This window comes from Peromyscus eremicus, chromosome 15 (genome assembly GCF_949786415.1).
Source record: "Peromyscus eremicus chromosome 15, PerEre_H2_v1, whole genome shotgun sequence".
Classification (NCBI taxonomy): domain Eukaryota; kingdom Metazoa; phylum Chordata; class Mammalia; order Rodentia; family Cricetidae; genus Peromyscus; species Peromyscus eremicus.
The window spans coordinates 49,441,636-49,464,166 of NC_081431.1; the positions used below are offsets into that span (position 1 = coordinate 49,441,636).

Here is a 22,531-nt window from a genome sequence, read left to right on the forward strand (position 1 = left end):
GTAAGAAGAATTCCAAAGTCACAGAGAAATCTAATCACCTATATTCTTGTGAAATATGTATGAGGTGAGTCATTTTATTCCTTCCTCCGTGACCCACAGTGACTTCTATTAACTTTAAGAACTCATCCTTTTTTGGAGATTTATAATTTTGTATGTTCTTTGAAAATTGACTCATCAGGCAGTCATTTTATATGACTAAATTATATACCTATACGCTTTTGTTTTTAGAAAAATGAGCAGGCATATCTGTTGGATTTGTAAGCTATGCAGAGCTGAATCTAAGAGGTTCCCCTCAAAGTAAGTAGCTTTTGAATATCATAACCATTTTAAAGCATTTTTAGTCTCATGATAAATAGGTACATACATATTTAACTGTGTTCTAAATATATTTTGCTGAGAAAGTAAAATTTATATTTACACATGAGAAACTCCAGCAGAGGAGCAGTCATGTATCACACTAAAATTCATTTCCATTATTCATGGTGTACACTTAAGAATTCAGCAACTTTGATGTTTTAGAGACTATTAAAAACATTCTTTTTAAGAACAGTTTAGTGCTGTTTATATTAAAGGGATTTTTTAATCCAATATATTTCACAACTAACACCTTCTTAAGAGATGCCAGAAACCTTCATTTCTTCATGGGGTTTACAAGAATGGAAGCCTACCAAGTTTCTAGTTTTTTTCTAAATGCAGGGAAATTTGCTGCTTCATTGCTTTTTACAGGGTCTGGCTATGCAGGCCAGGCCACCCCCAAACTTGTGATCATACTGCCTAAGCCTCCCAAGCACTGGGATAAGTTATATTATAAAGATCCAGCCTTTTTCTGAGATCTGCAAATAGTTTAAAATAGAAAGTGTGACTGAAAGAATAATAAAACAATTAGATTTATCACAAAGAATTCACAGATTGAAGCCCCCTGTTAGATTAACCATAATGCCTAACCTAGGTCAAGTGGAGGCTTCAATTCTGACACATCCTTGTAGGTCAGAGCTCTTGACCAGCCTGACCTCCCACTGAAGTAGAGAAGATCTCAAAATGTCACAAGCTACTGCTTGGTCAAAAAAGTTAGCTGTAGTGATGGATGGCAAAAACCCAACACTCAGCATTCTAGTGACTAGTTCAACTTTGTGAACTATGGAGGTGCACCCATGGACGAAGATATAATAGACTGACTGGGACCAGCTTTCTTTTATGGATGATCCCTATGGCCTATCACAATCAGAACTTGGATTTCCTGTTGTCTGTCTTGTATATCCTCCATAGAAAGGAGGAACTCAGGAAAAGAGAATTCATATTCATAGAAGGCTGTTTAAAGTCATTTGATAGGAGCTTTGCATTCATTACAACTTTGTCAGATAGAGAGATAATAACAAAACTAAGGTGTGGAGATGTATTAAGTCCAACATTGGGATTGGATCCCCCAACCCTCAGACTCTAAGCATCAATGCCATGGGCTTCAAAATGTCTTCATGTCTGATTGCTTTTTGCCACCTACCTGTCCAGAAAAAAAGAAAGTGACACCAAAAAGAAGAAACTCAGGCTGATCTGGGGGCAAAGGTGCTTAAAAATAATCTTCACATAACTCTGAGTATACCATCTTCACAGTCATGGGCCAACATGATACTGTGAGAGCGAACATAAGCAAAAGCAGAAATGAAGTTCAAATAACCCAATATCTCCAACCATGGTCTGTATCTGTAAATCTCATAAATCTTACAGGCAAAGGCATTCTCTTGGTAACAATTTCTCAACACAGTGACGTTGTCTCCCCTCACTGGAGATTTCAGTCTTTTCTCTACAATGGGAATCAGTGAGACAGAAAAGTATGCAAGAAACCTGCCTTGCACGTCCTACTTCAATAGATTGAAAACATTATTTTAGCTTATTCTTTCTGAAGTTCCAGTGAGGGAAAAGGACAATGAGTCAGAAACAGTTTTCATGGAAACGTTTTTGAGTGCACTGAACACAATGAAACTCGAAACTGCTGGGAAAGTCTACATGGAGCTGACAGGACCATCAGAGCTGTTACAGGACTAATATTGTTCTACGTTGTGCACTATTTAACTTTTTAAATCTTTCGTTACATTCATAACCAGTTAATGCTGATGGTCACTCCTGAAGGATTAACACTCAGGCTGATTCAACAAGAACAACAAGGAGCAGGTCTTGCTTTTATCTTCTGTTTTCTTAGATTATACCGGTGCTAAAGGAAGGAAGAAACATGCAAAGCAGAAGCTGAGTAGTGATGGACATACTGGTGACTTTGATACAGGGAAATAAAGTTCTTTGTCATGAGAAAGTAGGATCACTTATCAGTCACCCCATGAAGCTCACCAAGAGAAACAGAAATGGAACCTTCAAGCCAGCGCCTTTCACGGACATCTTCCAAATGTGCCTCTGTTAATTCTGTTTAAGTCAAATACAACTTGACATATTCTACCTTCGTTGGTGTTAAAGCCTTCAAAGTTTAATATATAAATGCATACCTATCAAATAAGAAAGTGCGAACGTAATAGACAAGATATTACATGAGAATGTGTGCATAAGCTTTGAAGGTAAACCCGGCATTGATTAGTAAGTGGGTGCGTGTGTCGCAGTGGCAGAAAAACATGAGACAATCCTATAGAGGCAATGTGCGAGTCTGCACCTGGAACCTTCAAAGTGTGTGCCTTTCATCTGTTTTCAGTTTGTTTCTACTAATCTACAAAATTACCACAGCCGCATGGGCGGGCAAGCTTGGCTGCGTGTAGTTTTAATGGTGAAAAAGAAGAATACGCAAAATTGTTTAGACTATGAAAGTTCCAGAAGGCCCCTTGTAGAATATTATACTATGTAAATGGTCTACAGGTGATTAATTTATAATTATAAGTTAAGGAATGAGACCATAGTAACCACATATAAAATGTGTATAAGAAGAGCATACACATGGAAACGATGTATGCAAAATATAATTTCTTAGTTAAAATCACAAACATACATAACAAAGGCTAAATCTATCACACTTTTAATAGAAAATTGGAAGTGAGGAGATTATACAACTATGGTTCCTATCTTCAATATTTATTTTATATTCTCAAGTATATACCTTTTATATTTTTTAGAGTTTAAAAACTCAGTGAAGACTAGAACATAAAGGGTCAAAGGACAAAAAGCAGTGTAATTATATTTTGCTATTATTCTCAGGATTGCATATATCTACTTAGTTCAGCAAAACATTGATAGTAATTGAGCCTAATCACTGCTTTTTTTTTTTTTTTTCTTTTCAAAGCCTTACTTTAGAAGAGGTTTTAGGATGGGCCCAATCTTTGGAAAGTCTGATGGCTACAAAATGTGAGTATGATGTATATGTCATCTTTGAAGAAGAGTCCTGTTTCATTCGTATGAGGAAGGGGGTGGGGCGCGTGCCAGATGACAAGTGTAAGCGGCTCTGCTTGCCGCCTCCTAAGTGGCAACTGACATAGTTAAAAAAGGAAAACCTGAAAATAGTTTGTCATGCCAACCACCGTTATTTTCCTTGGTGTTAATTAAAACAAGATTAGTCACTGAGGGTATTTATTCTTCACAAGTATATGTGTAAAACCCATGGGGAATATGCTGAAATAGTAACACATACTGAAATACACTGCCTTCCCATAGCTTGCTATAGTTAGTGCTTGGAAACTATTAAAAAGTTGCTGTTCTAAGTGCTTTCAAAAGCAACAACCAATTTGAGCCTTGATGTTCTAAAACTCCTTGGAGTCCTTCAGTCTCTGATTCCTGGGGTCCCATGTGCAATGGCACAAGCATGAGAATTCAAATGAAACAAATAAAAGATCATAGTGATGTAGATAGATGGAAAATATAAGTTTAGAAGCTCAATACAGTTAATATGAAGGATAACGGGCACTGGGGGAATTGTCTATTGTGTTGGGAACAGAAAATGGTAGGTGATAGAAAATGATAACCAGAAGACAAGTTTAAAAAAAAAAAAAAGTAGAGGTTACTAAAGAAAATTCTACTGAGCTTAGTTCCTTTCTGGCAGGGCTATTACCATCAAATGTTGGCTAATTTTTGTCTGTGGGCTTATCCCTTTATTAGGGACTTCCTTGTGTGAGATTCTCTGTGAAGAATGGTTTTTTTCAGATGTCCTGATTAGGAACAGGAGTTAACCACGCTCCTACGATGTTTTAATTAGTGGGTGTGTAGGGTTATTATTGACTGAGTACATCCCATCATTCATGGGGATCTCTGTGTTCCTAGGACTCTACCTGCTCTCACTGCCTCAAGAACATTCTTTAGTTCTGTTATTTCTGACTCACAGAGCAATGGTGGGAGGCGTGAACCCTTGACTCTTGGCTTTTTCTATCAGAATTCCTTAGTCCTTCTAGCTCTGACTCTGAGACTCCTTCCTTGGTGTTGTACATCTCCAGACCTGGGCACCATCTAAGCATTCATTTTTAGTTGTAAGCCATCCCACTGAAAATGTACACATCATAGTTTCTTTCTTTCTTTCATTTATTTGCAATAAGGTTTGAACTATGCCTTTTACATATCAAGTATTACTCATAGTTCTCTGGTGTAACTTGCCAGCATGATCATGAATTAAATTTTATATCTTTGGACTAAATTTTAGGGCACTTAAATTGAAGGAGAAGAGAAACTTGCCTGTTAAGTCGGCTATATTGAGTCTTCTCCAAACAGTTTTAATATCAGCCCTAACCCATGCTTGCCACATCGCCTGGTTAATCTCACTTTCAGAGTTACAGACATCTCTTCCATAAAGTGCGAATATCATCTCACTATTCAACACTATTGTACTGGTTGAACACAAAAGACTCAGTTTGGTGCACTATACAGCCTGAGCAGAAAATGGTTGCCATTTACTCTTATTAGTAATAAAGTACACATCTCTGAGTACAATCTTTTTTTTTTCTCTCCTTCCTACCAAAAGATCAAACTCTTAGTATTCAGGATCCATGATACCCTAACCCAACGTGTTTTCTAAAATGCACACCTAGCTGTAACAGACCCTCCACCGGTGTGCTCCATCCCCTACTTGTGCATCAGTGACTCTCCTGTTACAGGCTTCTACTCGGTGTCGGTTTTTTCTCACCCAATTTTTTGCACACGCTTAAAATTAAAACTCAAGTTCCATCTTTCCTATGAAATGATTTAGAAATATTTTTCCTCTTCTATTTTGTTAGTACATTATTTATTCTGCCTTTAATTGCCACCAGTTTGGGTAAGGAGTTTATTTCCAAAGTAGCTTGCTCAATAAATTGTAAAAGTCTTTGAAGAATGGATATTGCTTATTCATTTCAGATCCCACTGAGAGGCTCAAAGTGTCATTTCTACCTAGTAGGCATGTATGACAGTTCAATGAAAGACAAATATTAATAGGAAACTATCAACACACAAAGATATATTATATAAATTATGTGCCAGTGCTGAGGATTTGACAAAATGAACAGAGTAAATTATTTGACATGAATATCAAGTGGGCACTGGCCTAGCTGGACTGGGCAATTTAGAGATAGTGTCCAAAGGATAAGCAAAGTGTACAGAAAAGCGGAGGGCAAGACGGCATCACATGAATCCTAAAAAGGCCAGTGGAAGCATGAAATCAAATCAGAATGAAGTTCATTTAAAAATTCTACAATCAAATAATTAAAAAATGATTAAAAAATAAATCATTCTACAGATAGGACTAGTCAACTAGAAAAACTAAGAAAGCAAACACTACATGTTTTAGAGAATAAGTGTGTTTACACTAACAAATGACACCAGTAAAACATGTCTGGTAAACTAAAAGATGTAAATTGCTATTGTTACAGAGATTAAAGCACAGCCTCAGGCCAGGCAGTAGTAGCATAGACCTTTAATCCCAGCACTCAGGAGGCAGAGGCAGGCAGATCTCTGAGTTCAACGCCAGCCTGGTCTACAAAGTGAGTTCTAGGACAGCCAAGAAACTTGGTCTTGAAAACCGAGGGAATCCAGGAAGTGGTGGCGCACACCCTTAATCACAGTACTTGGGAGGCAGAGACAGGCGGATCTCTGTAGCTGCCTGGGCTACAGAGTGAGTTCCAGGAAAGGTGCAAAGCTACACAGAGAAACCCTGTCTCGAACAACCAAAAAAAGAAAAAGAAAAAGAAAAACCGGGGGGGGGGGGGGGGGGAGGGGGAATTTATAGATCATTAAACTCACATGGGGATAAGGATATGATGAGAAAGTAACATAGGAAATATTTGTTGGAAAACCATTAAGTAATAGTTATATTCAACACAATGCCATTAAATTTAAGGGCTTTATAAAAAGTGGGAATTGGAAAGGACCAAGTTTGTGCAGTCATTTCTAGGAGAGACTGTTTCATAGCAGACTTCCTGGTATTCTGGCTCTTACAATCTTCCTTCTTCCTCTTCTGAAATGTTTCCTGAGCCATAGGTGCAGGAGCTGTGATGTAAATGTATCTGTTGAGGCTGTGCTGACCAAAACCTATTAATATCTGTGTTGTGTCTAGTTGGGACTCTGTCATTTGCTGTAAAGAGATGTTGCTTTGATGATGGGTGTTAGTGGCACTTATCTGTGTGTCCAAGAATAATATTTAGAATGTAGGAAATAATTATACTGGCCTAAAAAAATAGTGGCAATAGGTTTTTCTTTAAGGTCCATGGCCTCCTTATCCTAGGACACAGGCTAGGTTTTTAGTAACGGGCATGATTTCCCTCCTATTGAGTGGGACTTAGGTCCTACAAGAGTGCTTTTGGCTACCATCAACATTTAAGTGCCACTTACTGTACTTTAATGCATTTCTTGCCAAAATCAGAACAATTTTAGTATTAACAGACATGTTAACATGGAAGGAGGAAAATGTGGTGGGGTCCCATCCATAGACAAAGAGCCATAGACCACTAATAACTGATGGAAGAAGGAGAAATAGTCTCTACCAGGGATGAGCCCCTTATTGGTTTGTCCAATGAAGAACGATCAGCCTTGAAATCATTTATACACAAGCAACAAATATGGACTCAGCAGTGTATGTGTGTATGTGTAGTATATACGCATGTACATATATATGTGAACGCAATAATGATTCAAAGAAAAAGCAGAATATGGAAGGGATTCAAGGAAGGTTAGCTGAGCTGGAAGGGACTAAATAGAAAGGGAGGGTGAAAAGTTATACAGTTCTATTGCAGTTAAAAAAACATATTTTTGAAAAGAGAAGAACAAGAAGGAGGGGGAAGAGGAGTAAAGGAAAAAGAAAAAGAAGGAGGAGGAGGAAGAAGAGGAGATAGAGAAGAAGAAAAAGAAAAAAGGGGAAGGAAGAAGAGAAGGAGGAAGAAGAAGAAGAAAAGAGGAAAAGGACCAAGTTGAGAAGAGAACTACACAGTCAGATGGTGATTCAAAATTAGGAATGTTTGTAACCTAAATACATTCTAGATGTTATTCAGTGATAAGCTGCTGGCAAACAAGTTTTCAAAACATAGATGATACTTTTTTAAACTAATGTGTATACATTCATTTACCAAGAACATACTAAGGTTGTTTTAGTTATCAGGTAGCATGCTTGGGGAAAATCCCATCAGTCTATCATACAAATAAAATTGCACAGAAAAAAAAATGTTTTGCAAAATCTGAAAGTCCTTTAAAAAAGAATGAAAAGGATCACCATTTATGATAAACTTTGGAAAGATAGAAAGTAGTTATAAAACCAACTTTTACAAGCACCATGAATGGAATTCCAAAGGCAACAAAAATACTTTTTAAAAATAATATCTTTTGCCGGGCGGTGGTGGCGCACACCTTTAATCCCAGCACTCGGGAGGCAGAACCAGGCGGGTCTCTGTGAGTTTGAGGCCGGCCTGGTCTACAGAGCGAGATCCAGGAAAGGCACAAAGCTACACAGAGAAACCCTGTCTCGAAAAACCAAAAAGAAAAAAAGAAAAAATAATATCTTTTGACAAAAAAAAAATTCTCAAGACCACATAAAGGGCTGACTGTCAGTAGTTTGAATACAGGAAATTATTTAAGAGTAAGCCTGGTGTAGATAAATGGCTGTCTTTCAAATGAAGCAATACTGTGTGTTGATTCCTTGATGTTTGATGTGAAAGTCAGTGTCATTTAAAAACCATCCACAGTGAATGAAACAGGAAATACTCTACAGATGTTAAAAGTCTACAGATGACTAAAATTTTTTCATCTTTCAAACATCTAAGTTTTTAGAAAATATTTTTCCAGAAGTAACAAGAATATAAGGATGTAAAGAAAAAATTTTTTCATCTATCCAAGAAAATACGTGAGACTTATCTAAGATTTTCCTACAAATGATAGGAACCCAGACTTTGCCACTGAATCCAAAATTGCTATCACGGCATCAGGCTTCACTCACATGAAAAGGGAAAAGTGTAGTTGTGTGGGTGTTTCTGGTTACTAAACACTAAATGAGATGAATACATGCAAAGAAAGATACAGAAAGGAACATTTGAAATCATAGAAGACCAAAATCACTTAAAATCCCAGAACTCTTCAAACTAGAAAGGTCAAGTTTTTTAAAATAATGAGAATCTATAATGCCAGAAAATACAGAAGACACATAAATACATTAGATACATTAACCAATTTTCTTTTTTTCTTTTTAGTAATGGCTTCCTTTTTATTATTTCTTTTATTTTTTTATATTACAATATAGTTACATCATTTCCCCTTTCCCTTTACTTCCTCCAAACCATATACCCTCCCCCTTTATTTCTTTCAAATTCATGGTGTCTTTTTCATTAACTATTCCTATACACACACATGCATAGATATTCTTAAATGCATAAATGCAAGCTGTTCAATATTGTACAATGTTACCTGTGTGTGTGTTTCCAGGGCTGACCATTTGGTATTGGGTAACCAATTTGTTACTTTGCTATTCCCTAGGAAGACTATTTGTCTAGCTTTCAGCATTCTTTGTTTTCTGTAGTTTTTTTTTTTTTTTTTTTTTTTTTTTTTTTTTTTTTTTTTTTTTTTTTTTGGCTAGAGTTGAGGCCTCACTGGGCTTTCCCCCCCTCCCCCATTCACTTCAGCACATCTGTTGATGTTGTCCTTGCTCAGCTCATGTATAAGCAGTCGTGCTGGTGAGACTTTATGGGTGTAGCTTCTGAAATTCCTAGGAGACACAAAACCACTGCAAACTCACTGTTCCTCCAGCTTTTACCATCTTTCTGCCACCTCTTCCGAAGTGATATCTGACACTTAGGCGGGGGAATTGTACAGTAGATGTATCCGCTGGGACTGGGCTCCAGAACTCAGCATTTTGAATGGTGGTGGTTTTCTGCAGTGGTCTCCGTCTGCTGCAAAGAAAAGTTTCCTTGATGAGGGCTGAGGACTACATTTATCTGTGGGTATAAGCACAAATATTTAGAATGTAGACAGAAATTGTGCTGATTTAATAAATCAGCAGTTGTAGTTTCTCCTCTAAGAGTCATGACTTCATTAGCCCTGGGTCATTGGCTAGGTTTCCAGTACCAGGCAAGATTTCCCTCTTCTTGTGTGGGTCATAAATCCAATTAGAAAGCTGTTGGTTATTGCCAAGGTTATGTGTTGCACTACTGAACCCTTAGAATTATCATGCTGCGCTGATCACTGTTATGGTTCACAGGCGTTGTAGCTGGGTAGGACTGTTGGTTGCTTCCTTCCTTTGGAAGCTTGCATGGTGCCTTCTTGTACCATGAAAGCCAGTCTTCAGGGAGGTCCTGTGTCTATAGGACATGGTGTCTTCAGTAATAGGGACCTCTGGGAGCCAACTAATTTTTAAAAGATAACAACAGGAGTTATTCACTGATATATTTTGTTTTATTCAAATAAAAAGATCACTTGGATGATTCAAACAATACTACCATGTATCTGGGGAACAACATGGGGATGGAAATGAGATGAAATGGGTATATATGAGTTCAGCCCATGTACTCCACTTAAACAGAGGAGACAAAGAACAAGCAGACCAATGGGCAGATAATTCCATAAAGTGGTAAGTGCTTTCAAAATAGTAAAATCAAGTGATATGGCAAGAAGGTGCAAGACTAGAATAATTCAACTGAGAATTATGGACAGAGAACAAAACTGTCAGAAGGAGTAGAATGGCCAGAATCTCTGACAGAGAATAAAACTGTCAGAAGGGATAAGATTGGAACAAAGAGATGAGTCAGAAGAAGCAGACGTCTGTGCTGAGGTCTTTGGATATGAAGCCAAGTAGCAGGAAAACACATCTGAAAGGTCCGATGATGTGAGATTGGTGTCTACAAATAACTAAAAGAAAATTTAATATGTCAGCTTCATAAGGCCTCATGAGGTCATGTAAATGACCTTACCCTGAACACTAACCAAAAAAATCAATATATTCTTAAAAGATCTTGCCAGCTCTTTTCTGAAGAAAAACAAAGGGAAACTAGTTAGAAGGATAATTCAATAAACCAGCTAAGACCAGAACTCAGGAGAGCAGACATACTTGGAAATAATTAGCATCTAGATGCTCATAAAAGTTATGGGTCCAAAAGATTGCTGGAAGAGTTAAGATAAAGAAGAAAGCCAGAGAGGTGGTGCTTGGGTACATGGTGATATTCCAGAGTTCAGGAACAAGAGCCAGGGATGGCAAAAGGAACATCTAGTGAATTAATGATGAATAAAAAGAGTGTATTACCATAGAAGCCAAAGGCGACAGTACTTTCAGAAAAAGGGCCATGAACTGTGGAGACTGGAGAGAAATCAGGTCAGAGCAGGGCCCATGGGGTATGATAACACAGAAGCCCTTGACACCTCAACAGAAGCATTTATAGTGTGTGATGGGAGCAAGGTAGGATATATAATGTGATTTATATAAAGTTTTATGTGAAAATGAGAAGATAAAAGAATAGAGATTGAACAGTGGCTAGCTAGAAGTCTTTGTGTTTTCCTCTGTAACAAAATATGTTGTAGTCAAACTGTCGATATTAGAAGGAAAATAGAATTCCATAAATTAGAAGAGGCTATCTCTGAAGATCAGTGGTAGGGATCTGGCATATCATACAAAAGGCTGTGCATTTAGTTCCCATCACTATTTGTGGGGGGGGGGGCATGTGTGTATGTACATATGAGTGTGCATGTATGTATATGTGTTAAGTATTTTTTTGTGTGTAAGCAAGTAAATAAATAAACAGCTCTTTCCTAAAAGCAGCAAGTCACATAGAAAGGAATTCCCACCCAACTAACAGCAGATTTATCAATAGTTATCTTACAGACCAGGAGAAGATGGCAAAATAAACTCAAAGCTGTGAAAGAAAAATTTCAGCCAAAAATACTATACCCAGCAAAGCAATCCTTCAAAGATGAAAGAGAAGTAAAAACTTTCCTAGGTAAAACAAAAACTCAAGAAATTTGTCAGCATTTTCTCAGCTCTACAAGAGATGTTCAAAGGAGTAGTTTCTAGTAGCAGAAGTGTGGCTACCACTATAAAAATGTACAAAACTAGAAAAACGCCACAAAATGGAGTGAAAACGTAAAGGTGAAAGAAGACTCTAACTTTATCAGGACAAAGACACCACCAAGTTCACAAAAGTGAACAAGAGAGGAAGAAACAAAAAAGATAGATAAAACCAGAAAAAAATAACAAAATTGTCCTTTTTCATCGTTAATAATACCAAGTATAAACAGATTAAATCCCCCAACTAAAGTATATAGGCTAATAGAGTAGAATAGTTTTTATAAAAATAACACAAATACTCCAACAGTATATTTCCTTTAAGAAAGTTACTTTAGCAGTAAAGAGATGTTACAAAGACGAAAAGTGAATGAAGGAAAAGATAAATCATGAGCATGGAAACCAGAACCAAGCAAGAATAGTTACACATGTGTGAGAAAAAACATACTTTAAATACAAAGCAATGGAAAGAAACAAAATGATCACTATATAACAATAAAGAGATAGCAAAAAGAAAAATGTAAATAGTATGTGTACCCAAAGCTGGAACAATTGAATCTATGAAGTTTTCTTTAGGGAAATAGACTCCACTGTGCTCTGCTTTTAACAATGGACAAAAATTGACAAACCAGAATTGGAACTAGACTATAATACAGACTGATGAACAGACGTTTATAGGTCATTGCATCAAAGAGCTACAAAATACACATTTCTCACTATCACATAGAGCATGCTCCAGAATATTTCACATGTTGGCCTGCATAGCCAATTCTCAACAAAGCTGAAAAACTTGAAATCATTGTATTGTCTTCTCTGATCATGGTGGACTAAAACTAGGCATCCATAATGTTTGGAAACTTGGAAATTGTAAAAATACTTGTTTTTTCAAAGTTCCTTATCTAATTATCTATTATATTTCACATAATTAGAATTTCCATGGAACCATAAAAGACCCAAATTGTTAAACCAACCAGGAACAGAAAACAAATAAACCAAAAGCAGAGGCATTATAACACCAGACTTCAAAACACTTGAGAGGGATGGATAGCGTCTGAACAGCAAGGTGCTGGTATGGAAACAGGTCTGGAATCTTACAGAATAGAATAGAACATTTCAGAAGTAAATCAACACTTTCCAGCCAACTGATTTTTCCTAAGAAAGGCAACAAGAACACGCATTAGAGAAAGAAAATGATCTTTAACTGGTGCTTCTGAGGAGATTAAAAACAGATATCTAAATGCAGAGGGAACTTGGCCTCTCTCTCTCATCATATGCAAATAACAACTCAAAAGACCTGAATGTAACTACATCAAACCACTAGAAGAAAACATAGGAGAAATACTTCAAAATTTATGTATAGGCACAAGTTTATGTATTTATGCCACACACACACAGATAAGAAAAGCAAAAACTGATAAACCAGACTGATTATACCAAACTGAAAGGCTTCAATACAGCCAAGGGAACAGTCAAGAAAGTAAGAATACATCCTAAAGGATGGATAAAACACAAACTATTCATTAAAAGAGGGATTGATTTCCAGCATATATAAGAAAACAATTCAACAGTAAAAATAATAACAACAACAATCCAATTTAAAATGGATAAATGACTTGTAAGGACATTTCCCAAAAGAAAATGTACAAATGGTTGGTAACAGTATGAAAAAAGGCTCACTGTCACTGAGTCTCAAAAAAAAATGCAAATCAAACCACATGGGCTATTACCATAGATCTATCAGAAGTTCTTTTATATTACAGGATTGTCTCAGCTATCCTGGCTTTTTTTTGTTTTTCCATATTAATGTGAGTATTGTTCTTTCAAGGTCTGTAAAAAACTTCTAATGTAACACATTATGATAACTATGTTTGAAGACCAGTAATTGAGTATTTCAAAATAGGTAGGAGAAAACATTTTGAACACTCCCAAATAATACATGTCTGAAGTGATAAATATGTTTACTCTAATTTAATCATTACACACAGTACACATAGGCTGAATATCACATGTGTACAACATACTAAGTACTGTCCTATGTGTCAGTTAAAAATAAAAATAGACATTAAAGAAAAACAGAAAGGAGGCTTTATAAAAATAACTCAGTCAGTAAAATGCTCATTTTTGCAAGTATGAGGACCTGAGTTCAGTCCCAAGAGCCTATATTTTTTTATTTAAGAAATTTTTTTAAATTTACTTTACATACCAACCACAGATCCCTCTCTCATCCGTCCTCCCACTCACCTCAGCCTTCCCTCACCCCCACCCACCCTCTTACAAAAGGGTAAGGCCTCCCATGGGGAGTCAGCAAAGCCAGGCACATTCAGTTGAGGCAAGAACAAAGCCCCTCTCCCCTGCACCAGGGCTGAGCAAGGTGTCCCACCATAGGTAATGGGCTCCAAAAAGTCAGCTCATGCACCAGCTCTTGATCCCACTGCCAGGGGCTCCTCAAACAGACCAAGCTACACAACTGTCTCCTGTATGCAAAGGGTCTAGTCAGATCCCACACACAGAGCATACATTTTTAAAAAAGAAAAACACCTTGGCATAGTTGTGCATACTTACAGTCCCAGTACAGGAAAGGCAGATACAGGTAAACTGCTGTAGCCTGTGGGCCACACACCTGCTTAGCCAGTTCCAGACCACTGAAAGGCACACATGTACACACGTATGTATATACACACACACACATACACACACACACACACATACACATGCATATGGAGAGAGAGAGAGAGAGAGAGAGAGAGAGAGAGAGAGAGAGAGAGAGAGAGAGAGAGAGAGAGAGAGAATAACAGAGATGGGAAGGGGACATGTGGTCAGTAGCAGAAAGGAAGGAGTGTGGGGTCAAGAATTGTTTTAGTTGCATTTGGGAAACACGACAACATGCTCATCTGGTGAGGACAGCTAACAATGAGGACGCCATGGCAGAGAGGAGAGGGGAATAACATGGTAAGAGCAACAGGGAAATGTAAAGCACTGAAGAAAGCAAAAATATAAGAGAGCCCGGAAAAAAATTTAGCCGGTACAAAAGGAGTCATAACTCCTCTGGAAAACTCTAGGGCTAGGATATCAGGGAGACGGCGGTTTGCTGAGAGATCATTTAAAATTTGCAATGATCATTTTAACTCAGAAAGCACAGCTGTGGCCTTTCCTGTGACCTGTCCATCTCGTCCCGCACCAATATTCTCTGGATAGGCAGGGGTTCAAAATAAGAGCTGGCATTTATCCTTTACTTTGGGTCAAAATTACACTTAAACGTACTTTATACTCCCCCTTGCAAATTATCGTAATTACAGGTAGACAATCTTAAAAATGCTGGATTTAACAGTGTAGGACTGGCGAGCTGCTCGAGGCAATGAAACCTCTCCGGACTGATAAAGCATCGGGCTGGTGGAGCGTCTTTACTGATGCAGTGGTGCAGAGCTGACATGGGGAGCTACTGATGGATCTTGCTGCTCGCCCCTGTGCACGGTCTCAGCTCTCCTCATCTGTGGGAGATTCCCTGCCACCCATGAGGGATTGGCAGCTTCTACGCTGTCATTTAGCCTAATCTGCGCTAACCACTGCTGTTGCCATGGTTACCTCCACCACACGTGTCAGTCATTACGGTGCAACTCTGCCTCGGCTCTTCTTTCCTTTTAGCACTTCTTGTCTTCTCCAATTTCTCATGCACGGTTTTAACCCGGCAGGGTGGAAAAAAAAAAAAAAGAAAGAAAGAAATGGCCTTTTTAGACATCGCTGCTCAGCTAGCACTTTTCCCTCCACTGTGAGAAAATGGAAAGCCATCGCGTACAGTTAGAACCCTCCAATCTTCAGTACCTCCCGTGGGTGGAATGATTAGAACCTACCCACCTTTTTAAGGCTTATAAGAGAGTCCTTTAAAATGCAGAGGCATGAAGGGTAGAGAAGCCGAGGTTATAAAACATTCATCCACCAGTCGCTGCCATTTGCTGGTCAGTATATAGGAACTGTACAGCCCGCAGTCCTGATTCTTCCAGCCTCTCAGCGGAATGGGCTGACAATGGGAGCGAATTAACAAATACAATAGAACATGATGTATTTATTGGAATTATATGTTCTCTCTATCCTAGGTCTGTTTGACAACTAACAGTGCATATATAGGTAACCAGGGGAGTTCAGAGAACATTTTCCAGACATTGTGATCTATAAAGCCAAGTCTCGGGTCAAGGTATAAAGCACAACATAGGAAATAAGCTATGTAAATGAATGACACACCACATAGCCACAAAGTGTGCTGAGAGAAGTGTGCCTGAACATGGCTCAGGTATTACATTTAGGAGTGAATAAAGATGGGTATGAGGGTAGAGTACTATGTCCAGTGAGTCTAGCAATTACAGTTAAAAGCTGTGGCCTTATTCATTTGAGTCATGGGAAGGTGTTGGTAGGGTATAATAATGATCAGACCTTTTAAAGGACTTTTTCCTCTAACGAAATTCCTAACAATACTGAAAGGAGTATTCAGTAGACTGACTGAAGCTTTCTCATATAGGATGGCTACAAATGTACCTCAAAATAATATGCCAATAACAGAAGATAATGCAACAATATCACAGTATTATTAACACATAAAAACAATAGAAAATCAGGAAAACTCTAACTACAAAACACAAATTTTAATAAAACAGAAGATTTACTATAAAAGCTTACAGAAATTCTAGTAGAATTATAAACTTCTGTATTCCCAGTGGTGCAGATTGAAAGTGCCTGAATTTAAAATTAGTTCACACATATTTCAATATGTACTAATGACCACTGCTCACCTGCAAGGTTTAATGAATGGCTAAGATTTTCCTTGTGCAGTAAGTTCGATTCCATGAAAGATAGGGCACTATTCTGACTCAGTTAAAAGATATCCCACATGTTCTGTCCCCATCAAGATAACTGTCACATGTCACTTTTGTGTCAGAGACATGTTCATCTCACTGACTACTTTTCAAAGAGCAATATGGAGATTATTAAAGGGGCCATGCACAATTTTAAAGGAAAATTCACACACAACATATGACACAAACTTATTTTCTCATCCTCCCCACTGAGCAGTCCTGTCTTTATCTTACATTCACTAAGTAGCATTAAGTAGCATCATTTAAAACTTGAAAATGGGCTATGTGGGGCTCCACCACCTAATTTAGGAAAAAACATTCCACCTTGTAATTCACTTGTGATATGAGTCAATACAACTATAAACTCAATGATGCAATTTTCTATTTAACGTTTACTAAGATTCCAGAAATGTTTTCACACAGATGTTCTTCCGGCTGCTTGCTTAAGTAGCTAGTTAGTGTTCTCAGACCAAAACTCACCTGATGTACACAAATGTCTGCAAAATAAACTGATTTTTGTAAGCCTAGTCACTCAGCACACTAGAGTAATGTCTAGGTTCCAGTAGTCTGGGTCAGCTTTTGCAAAACTACAATGCAATAATAAGTACCCTAAAAATCCCCGTTGATTATAATAAAGAAGGCTCTCTTCTCATTCATGATTTATGACAACTGAGGTCAGTTTCAACTCTGTTCCATGCCTTAGTTCTGGCATTAGGCTAACGGAGCAGATTTCTTCTAGATTGATTCCCCTCGTGACAAGGGGGAAAAAAAGAGTCACATGAGGGGAGGAGCCTTCTGCTTCCTCCTTAAAACACACTTGTGCATGACTCTCACGGGCCAGCACAAATCCAGTGGTCAGTGTAGAGGCATGGGACATGGAAATGTGACTCTCTCAATAGAGGACCAGGAAATAACTGGGAAGAATAGTAAGTACTACTGCAGCAAATACCTATACTCAGGATGTTTCATCTGTCACATATAGTATACTGTAATTTAGGAAATGCAAAAAAAAAAAATTCAGAAGTTTCATTGGCAAAAGATGTGGCTACATTAGGAGTTGTGAAGCCATTATTCCAGCCAAAGAGAAAAAGATAATTATTCATCTCTCACATGAGGAGGCTAGAGAAGGCGGGGGTAGGTACAGTTGGCTTCTGGAGTAAGAATTAATATGATAAATACAAATTCAGATATAATACACAACCTAATATCGGTTTCCAGACTGTATTTCTACCCCAAACCACCCACCCACCCACCTAACCATCCAGCTGGCCAGGAATCATCTCATACAGTGACCTGTGGACTTCACCGGTATCTATTTTCTAATTTATAGCTTATTTCCTCATTTCAAAGCCCTTGTTTTCTATTCCTACTTTAAGTCTTCAGTCAAAATTCCTCTAAGAACCAACTATATAAATTCCTTCATTTTTCACAAGACTTTATTTCAGTGTGTACTGGAAATTTGGGGCTTTCAATTTATCTTATTAATGCAGTAATGGCTTTTTGTTTTGTTTTTAACTTTGCACACAGCTTCTCTGGCAGAAGCACTAATAACCACAACTGTGCTCTCTGCTCCCAGTTTTCAATGCTTATAGCAAGGCAGAGACTATCACAAAGTCATATCAGCAGGAAAACAAACTTCTTGTTTGAAATATAAGTTATAATGTATTTTCCACTGGGTAGTAATATGTAACCTATGTCACTTCCTAGGCTACATGTTTAGATATTCTATGCCCTCATCTGATCTGTATTCTCAGCCAAGGTGAAGTTTCCTTCCAACCTCTCCCATCCATTGTGCTGCAGGCTGCACCTGCCCACATCACAGTGAGCCATGCTCTAGGTCTGTGTATCCTCCGCATGCCATATTTCTTGAAGATTACCAGTCTTCCCCAATCCTGATGTTTTTATAAGTGGTAGATACCACTATCTGTGCCATTTTCCTTTAATATAGAATGTTGTTTTTCTTCTTATATCACTGCTAATATAATCAGTGAAAATCAAGGGAGCACATAGCCTTCTATAAAAATGCAGGAAAATATAACTTTACTCATCACTTCTATTCCATTTGATTATCACTACTTCTCATGACAGTTAATGATACCAATTTTGTTAGCTAAATCCTGTACTTTAGGAGTTAATGGGCACTGGTGGAACAACTTGTGGTAACAGGTTCATGGACAGATATTGACCTTAAAACTCATCAACTTGCAAACATTAAATGATGCACTTGTTGTAAAAGGAAAAAAATTCACACTGTCAGTCTGTGAGTGGTCTTGTATTCAGTCTGACTAAGCACAATTCTATTAACATCAATGGAAAGTTACTTTGTCATTGTATCATTTAGCAATCAAATGTCTCAGATATGACAAAAGATTTCACAGTCACCAAAAGTATCTGAAACCTTGAGACTGCTTGACACTCCTAGGGATGATGAGTAACAAGTTACACTCATGAGAGCATGTCTAATCTATGAAGCATAAGCTCCTGAAAAATGGGGTCTGAATAAAAGTCCTTCCACTCTGCTCATCTACTCACCCTAGAGGCTGTTCAAGACCAGAGCTGAAGATAACCATCTTAGCATTGAGTGTCATCTGATGGTTATGCTCAGCACAACAGATTGCCCTGGGCTAGGTTCTGAGAAGATATCCAACATCCCTCTAGATTCCATTCCTTACTTGGTCCTTATTTCTGGTTTGAACAATAAACTATGAATATGATGTTCAATTCTTCATCTTCCTCTTCTCCTGCTGATTGGACACTGAGAAACACTCCAGACAACTCTGTCTCGTCAAAGTATCACTCATACATAGCTTGAATAGTTTCCTCCCAACCCTGACATGCCAGATTCTTAACCTAGTTCTTACCTATCAGTTGGTTGTGAGGTCCTCAATATATTATATAACTTTATGGGGAGAGTTCTGCCTGCCTAGGTAGCTTAAGCCATTTGTGTGGGTTCTTATGACATCTCCTGGCCTTTCTGTCACAGGCACATCTGAACTGACAAACATCTTCCACTGAGTGACTCAGAACAAAGGGGTAACTTCACCACCTGGCAGCATCGTTAAATGTGCTTCAGATGTATAGAGCCCTGAGTGTGGGGCTAATAAAGTCTCTGTTAGAAGATATCCACTTACTTGTTCTGTATCTTTGGAGCTCTTCTTCAGGCTTCTGTATTAAACTGTATGAATTATTACTTAAATGTTTAATAACTGTTAACCCATGAAAACAATCACATTTTTCTAATTTTAGATGGTCCAAGAGTATACACAGCATATTTAAAATTGGAGCACAGTGACGAGAACATTAAATTCTGGATGGCATGTGAAACCTACAAGAAAATTGCCTCACGGAGGGGCAGAATTTCTAGAGCAAAGAAGCTTTACAATATCTACATCCAGCCACAGTCCCCTAGAGAGGTAACAATGGTAGGACATGGCAGTCGGGATATCCCTTAGAAAATACTAATAACTCGAGCATCATTACATGCCAGACATATTCTATCCCAACATCTCCTAAAAATTGTATAAACTAAGAATTACTAATCTGCCAGATGGTGATGGTGCACACCTTTAATCCCAGCACTAAGGAAGCAGAGGTAGGCAGATCTGTGTGAGTTCGAGGCCAGCCTGGTCTACAGAGTGAGTTCCAGGACAGTCAGCGCTCTATAGAGAAATCCTGTCTGGAAAAAGAAAAAGAAAAAGAATTACTAATCATATTTTTCAGTCACAAAACCTAAGAGTTAGATAACTTAATGAACTTAATGAATTCCCCCTGTGTGGTACAGTCATTATGTAGTAGCATTAGGATTCAAAGGTGAGCTGTTTGATCCAAAGTCCTCTATCCATTAGCTTATCTTAATTCCTAGCAGAGTTAAAAAGAACCAAGGGGTCGCTGGAATAGTTCTCTGGCAGCATAAACTTGAAATGCCATGAATGGGCATGAGCACTTCCTCAGTGGTGTTGGTCCTGTGTGCCACCCCACTTTAGTGTAAACCCACAAACTCAGCTGACATCCACGTTGCCATTACTGCTGTCGCTTACACTGTCCGACTCTGAGACTCCTGACAGGGAGACAAGCAAAAATTACAATTCATGTTGAATGCAAGGGTAGAGGATACCATAGGAGATTTCTGTCACTCAGCATAACCCTATATTATTCATTATTCCCACAAATCCTTATGGAAATTTCTAGTCGTCTGAGATAACCACTTCCCCCCTCTAGTTCTTCTTCACTTCTCCGCACCTGCTTCCCATTTCAGGACTTGCTTGGCCAACACAGCATTTGTGACTATTAAGGAAGGTAAAGTTGAAAGCAGCCACCAACTTCCTTTTTACTTAAAAAGAGCCCTCCAGTTCATAAACTTCCATGTTGGCAGACTACCACTAACAAACCACCGGCATCTCCCAGATAAGCAGTGGTTTCTCGAGTTTCCTGGCCGTGGATTCCATGCTTTCTTTATTGCTCTGGAACGCTAAAGGCAGATTTTTTTCCTTTTAAAAAGAGCAAAGACTCCACTTCCTAAAAGTCCTTTTAGATAACTATGAAAACTGCACCCAAAACTAGGCTGTTATTTTGAAAAGGAGGGTAGTAATTAAAGCATACCATTGCAGACGTACACATTTCATTGTGCTTAACCTATAATTTCATTTTTCAGATTAACATCGACAGTACAACAAGAGAAGCTATCATCAAAAGCATTCAAGAACCCACTCAAACATGCTTTGAAGAGGCTCAAAAGATTGTGTATATGCATATGGAAATGGATTCTTATCCCAGATTTTTGAAGTCTGAAATGTACCAAAAACTTTTAAAAACTGTTCAACCCAAAAGCCCTTGAGTGCTACCCAGAAGTTCAAACGGAAGATGGCACATTGCAAGTGTTAACTTAAATTTAGAAAAAAATACAAAATGAGAATGAAAGGAGAAATGAAACAGAATTCAAGCCATAAATTGATTTCTAGTTCCCAAATGAAATGCATTCCAAATATAATGAGCTCGCAAATACTGCAGCACAATTTATAGCATACTTACAGAGAGGAATTAACAGAGAAGGAAAAGAAGCTAGCTTCATCATACAAACACTATAACATTTTTACTAGACGAGGCAACTCATGATCTTTTCTCATTAAAGAAATTTAGCAGCCATAGCACAGACAACTTGTTTTAAAACCCTTGCTCTCTAAATTATGTCTCTATGTATTCTACAGATATGCTCAAAATAACTTGAATTAGTATATAAGCTTAATAGTCATGGTATAATCAATTATATTATAGCATGAGATGTATGAAAATATGTTCTTAAGAGACAACTTAGCTATAAATTTTTCCTAGTAGAATGTCCGTAATTGACCTCCTATATCACATATACCTTCTACATGTAAAATCGCTGTGATGAGTCTAAGCGGTTACTATGTGTGACTCATTGTTCATTTATATTGTTTACTTTGCTTTTGGGGTATAAAATTATGTCTTTTTATTCAGGGATTCATTTCTTCACAGTATGAAATCATCATGGTGTTGGGAGCCAATAAATCAAAACTAAAAGGTTATGTGCATATTTTTCAAAGATGCCTTATTGTACCTTGCAGTAAAGATTCCAAAGGGGCTGAAGTTTGTGAAAAGTAAGAAAATAGAACAGAGGGCAGTTTAACTTACTTCTTTGGTGTCACCTTTCTGTCATTTTAAAACATTGGAAGAATGTGGACTCAACCCTCAGATTTGGAGTTCTGGGGGTTCAACAAAACATACGCAGGTACAGAGTTTGAACTGTAACTTTTATACTTTTTAAAAGAAAATCAAGTCTTGTGCTGTTGATGGACAGGAAACATTGAAACTGATCCTCATCCTATTCCAGAATCACTCTTCAATACTCATGTCTTGTCTTGGTTTGACAGAGCATCTTACCCCTCTGATGAAATCAAGCGTCTCCTCTCACTGTGACTCCCACGTTCGCATCCTGCTGTGGTCCTTACTCTGTGGGCTAGTGTGTTTTATTGTTCGCATACTGCCGTGGTCCTTACTCCGTGGGCTAGTGTGTTTTATTGTACCTTCACGGTTCACAAGGTCGCAGGCATTTTAACTACAGCTTTCCATGTTTAAAGGGGCAGATGAGTAACTGCCCAGCCAACCACAGTGTATTCAGGTGACAAAAAGTGCTACGTCACTCAACCACCTGCCTCCAGCTCCAGAGACATCAACAGAACAGTAAGTGACTCAGTGAAGAACCACTGCAAGACAGTGAGGAAGTGAATGAATACTGGGACTCCACACAAAA

General features: G+C 38.1%; 1 protein-coding gene across 1 annotated transcript; it reads left to right on the forward strand.

The window, feature by feature from the left end:
* The first annotated feature begins 232 nt into the window (after nt 1-232).
* Rgs13 (regulator of G protein signaling 13) lies at nt 233-21,491 on the forward strand. The gene is made up of 4 exons (XM_059281048.1): nt 233-297; nt 3,272-3,333; nt 19,507-19,673; nt 20,912-21,491. Exons 1-4 carry the CDS (start codon nt 233-235, stop codon nt 21,092-21,094), a joined length of 477 nt encoding a protein of 158 aa, XP_059137031.1. The 3' UTR covers nt 21,095-21,491.
* The last annotated feature ends 1,040 nt before the right edge of the window (nt 21,492-22,531 follow it).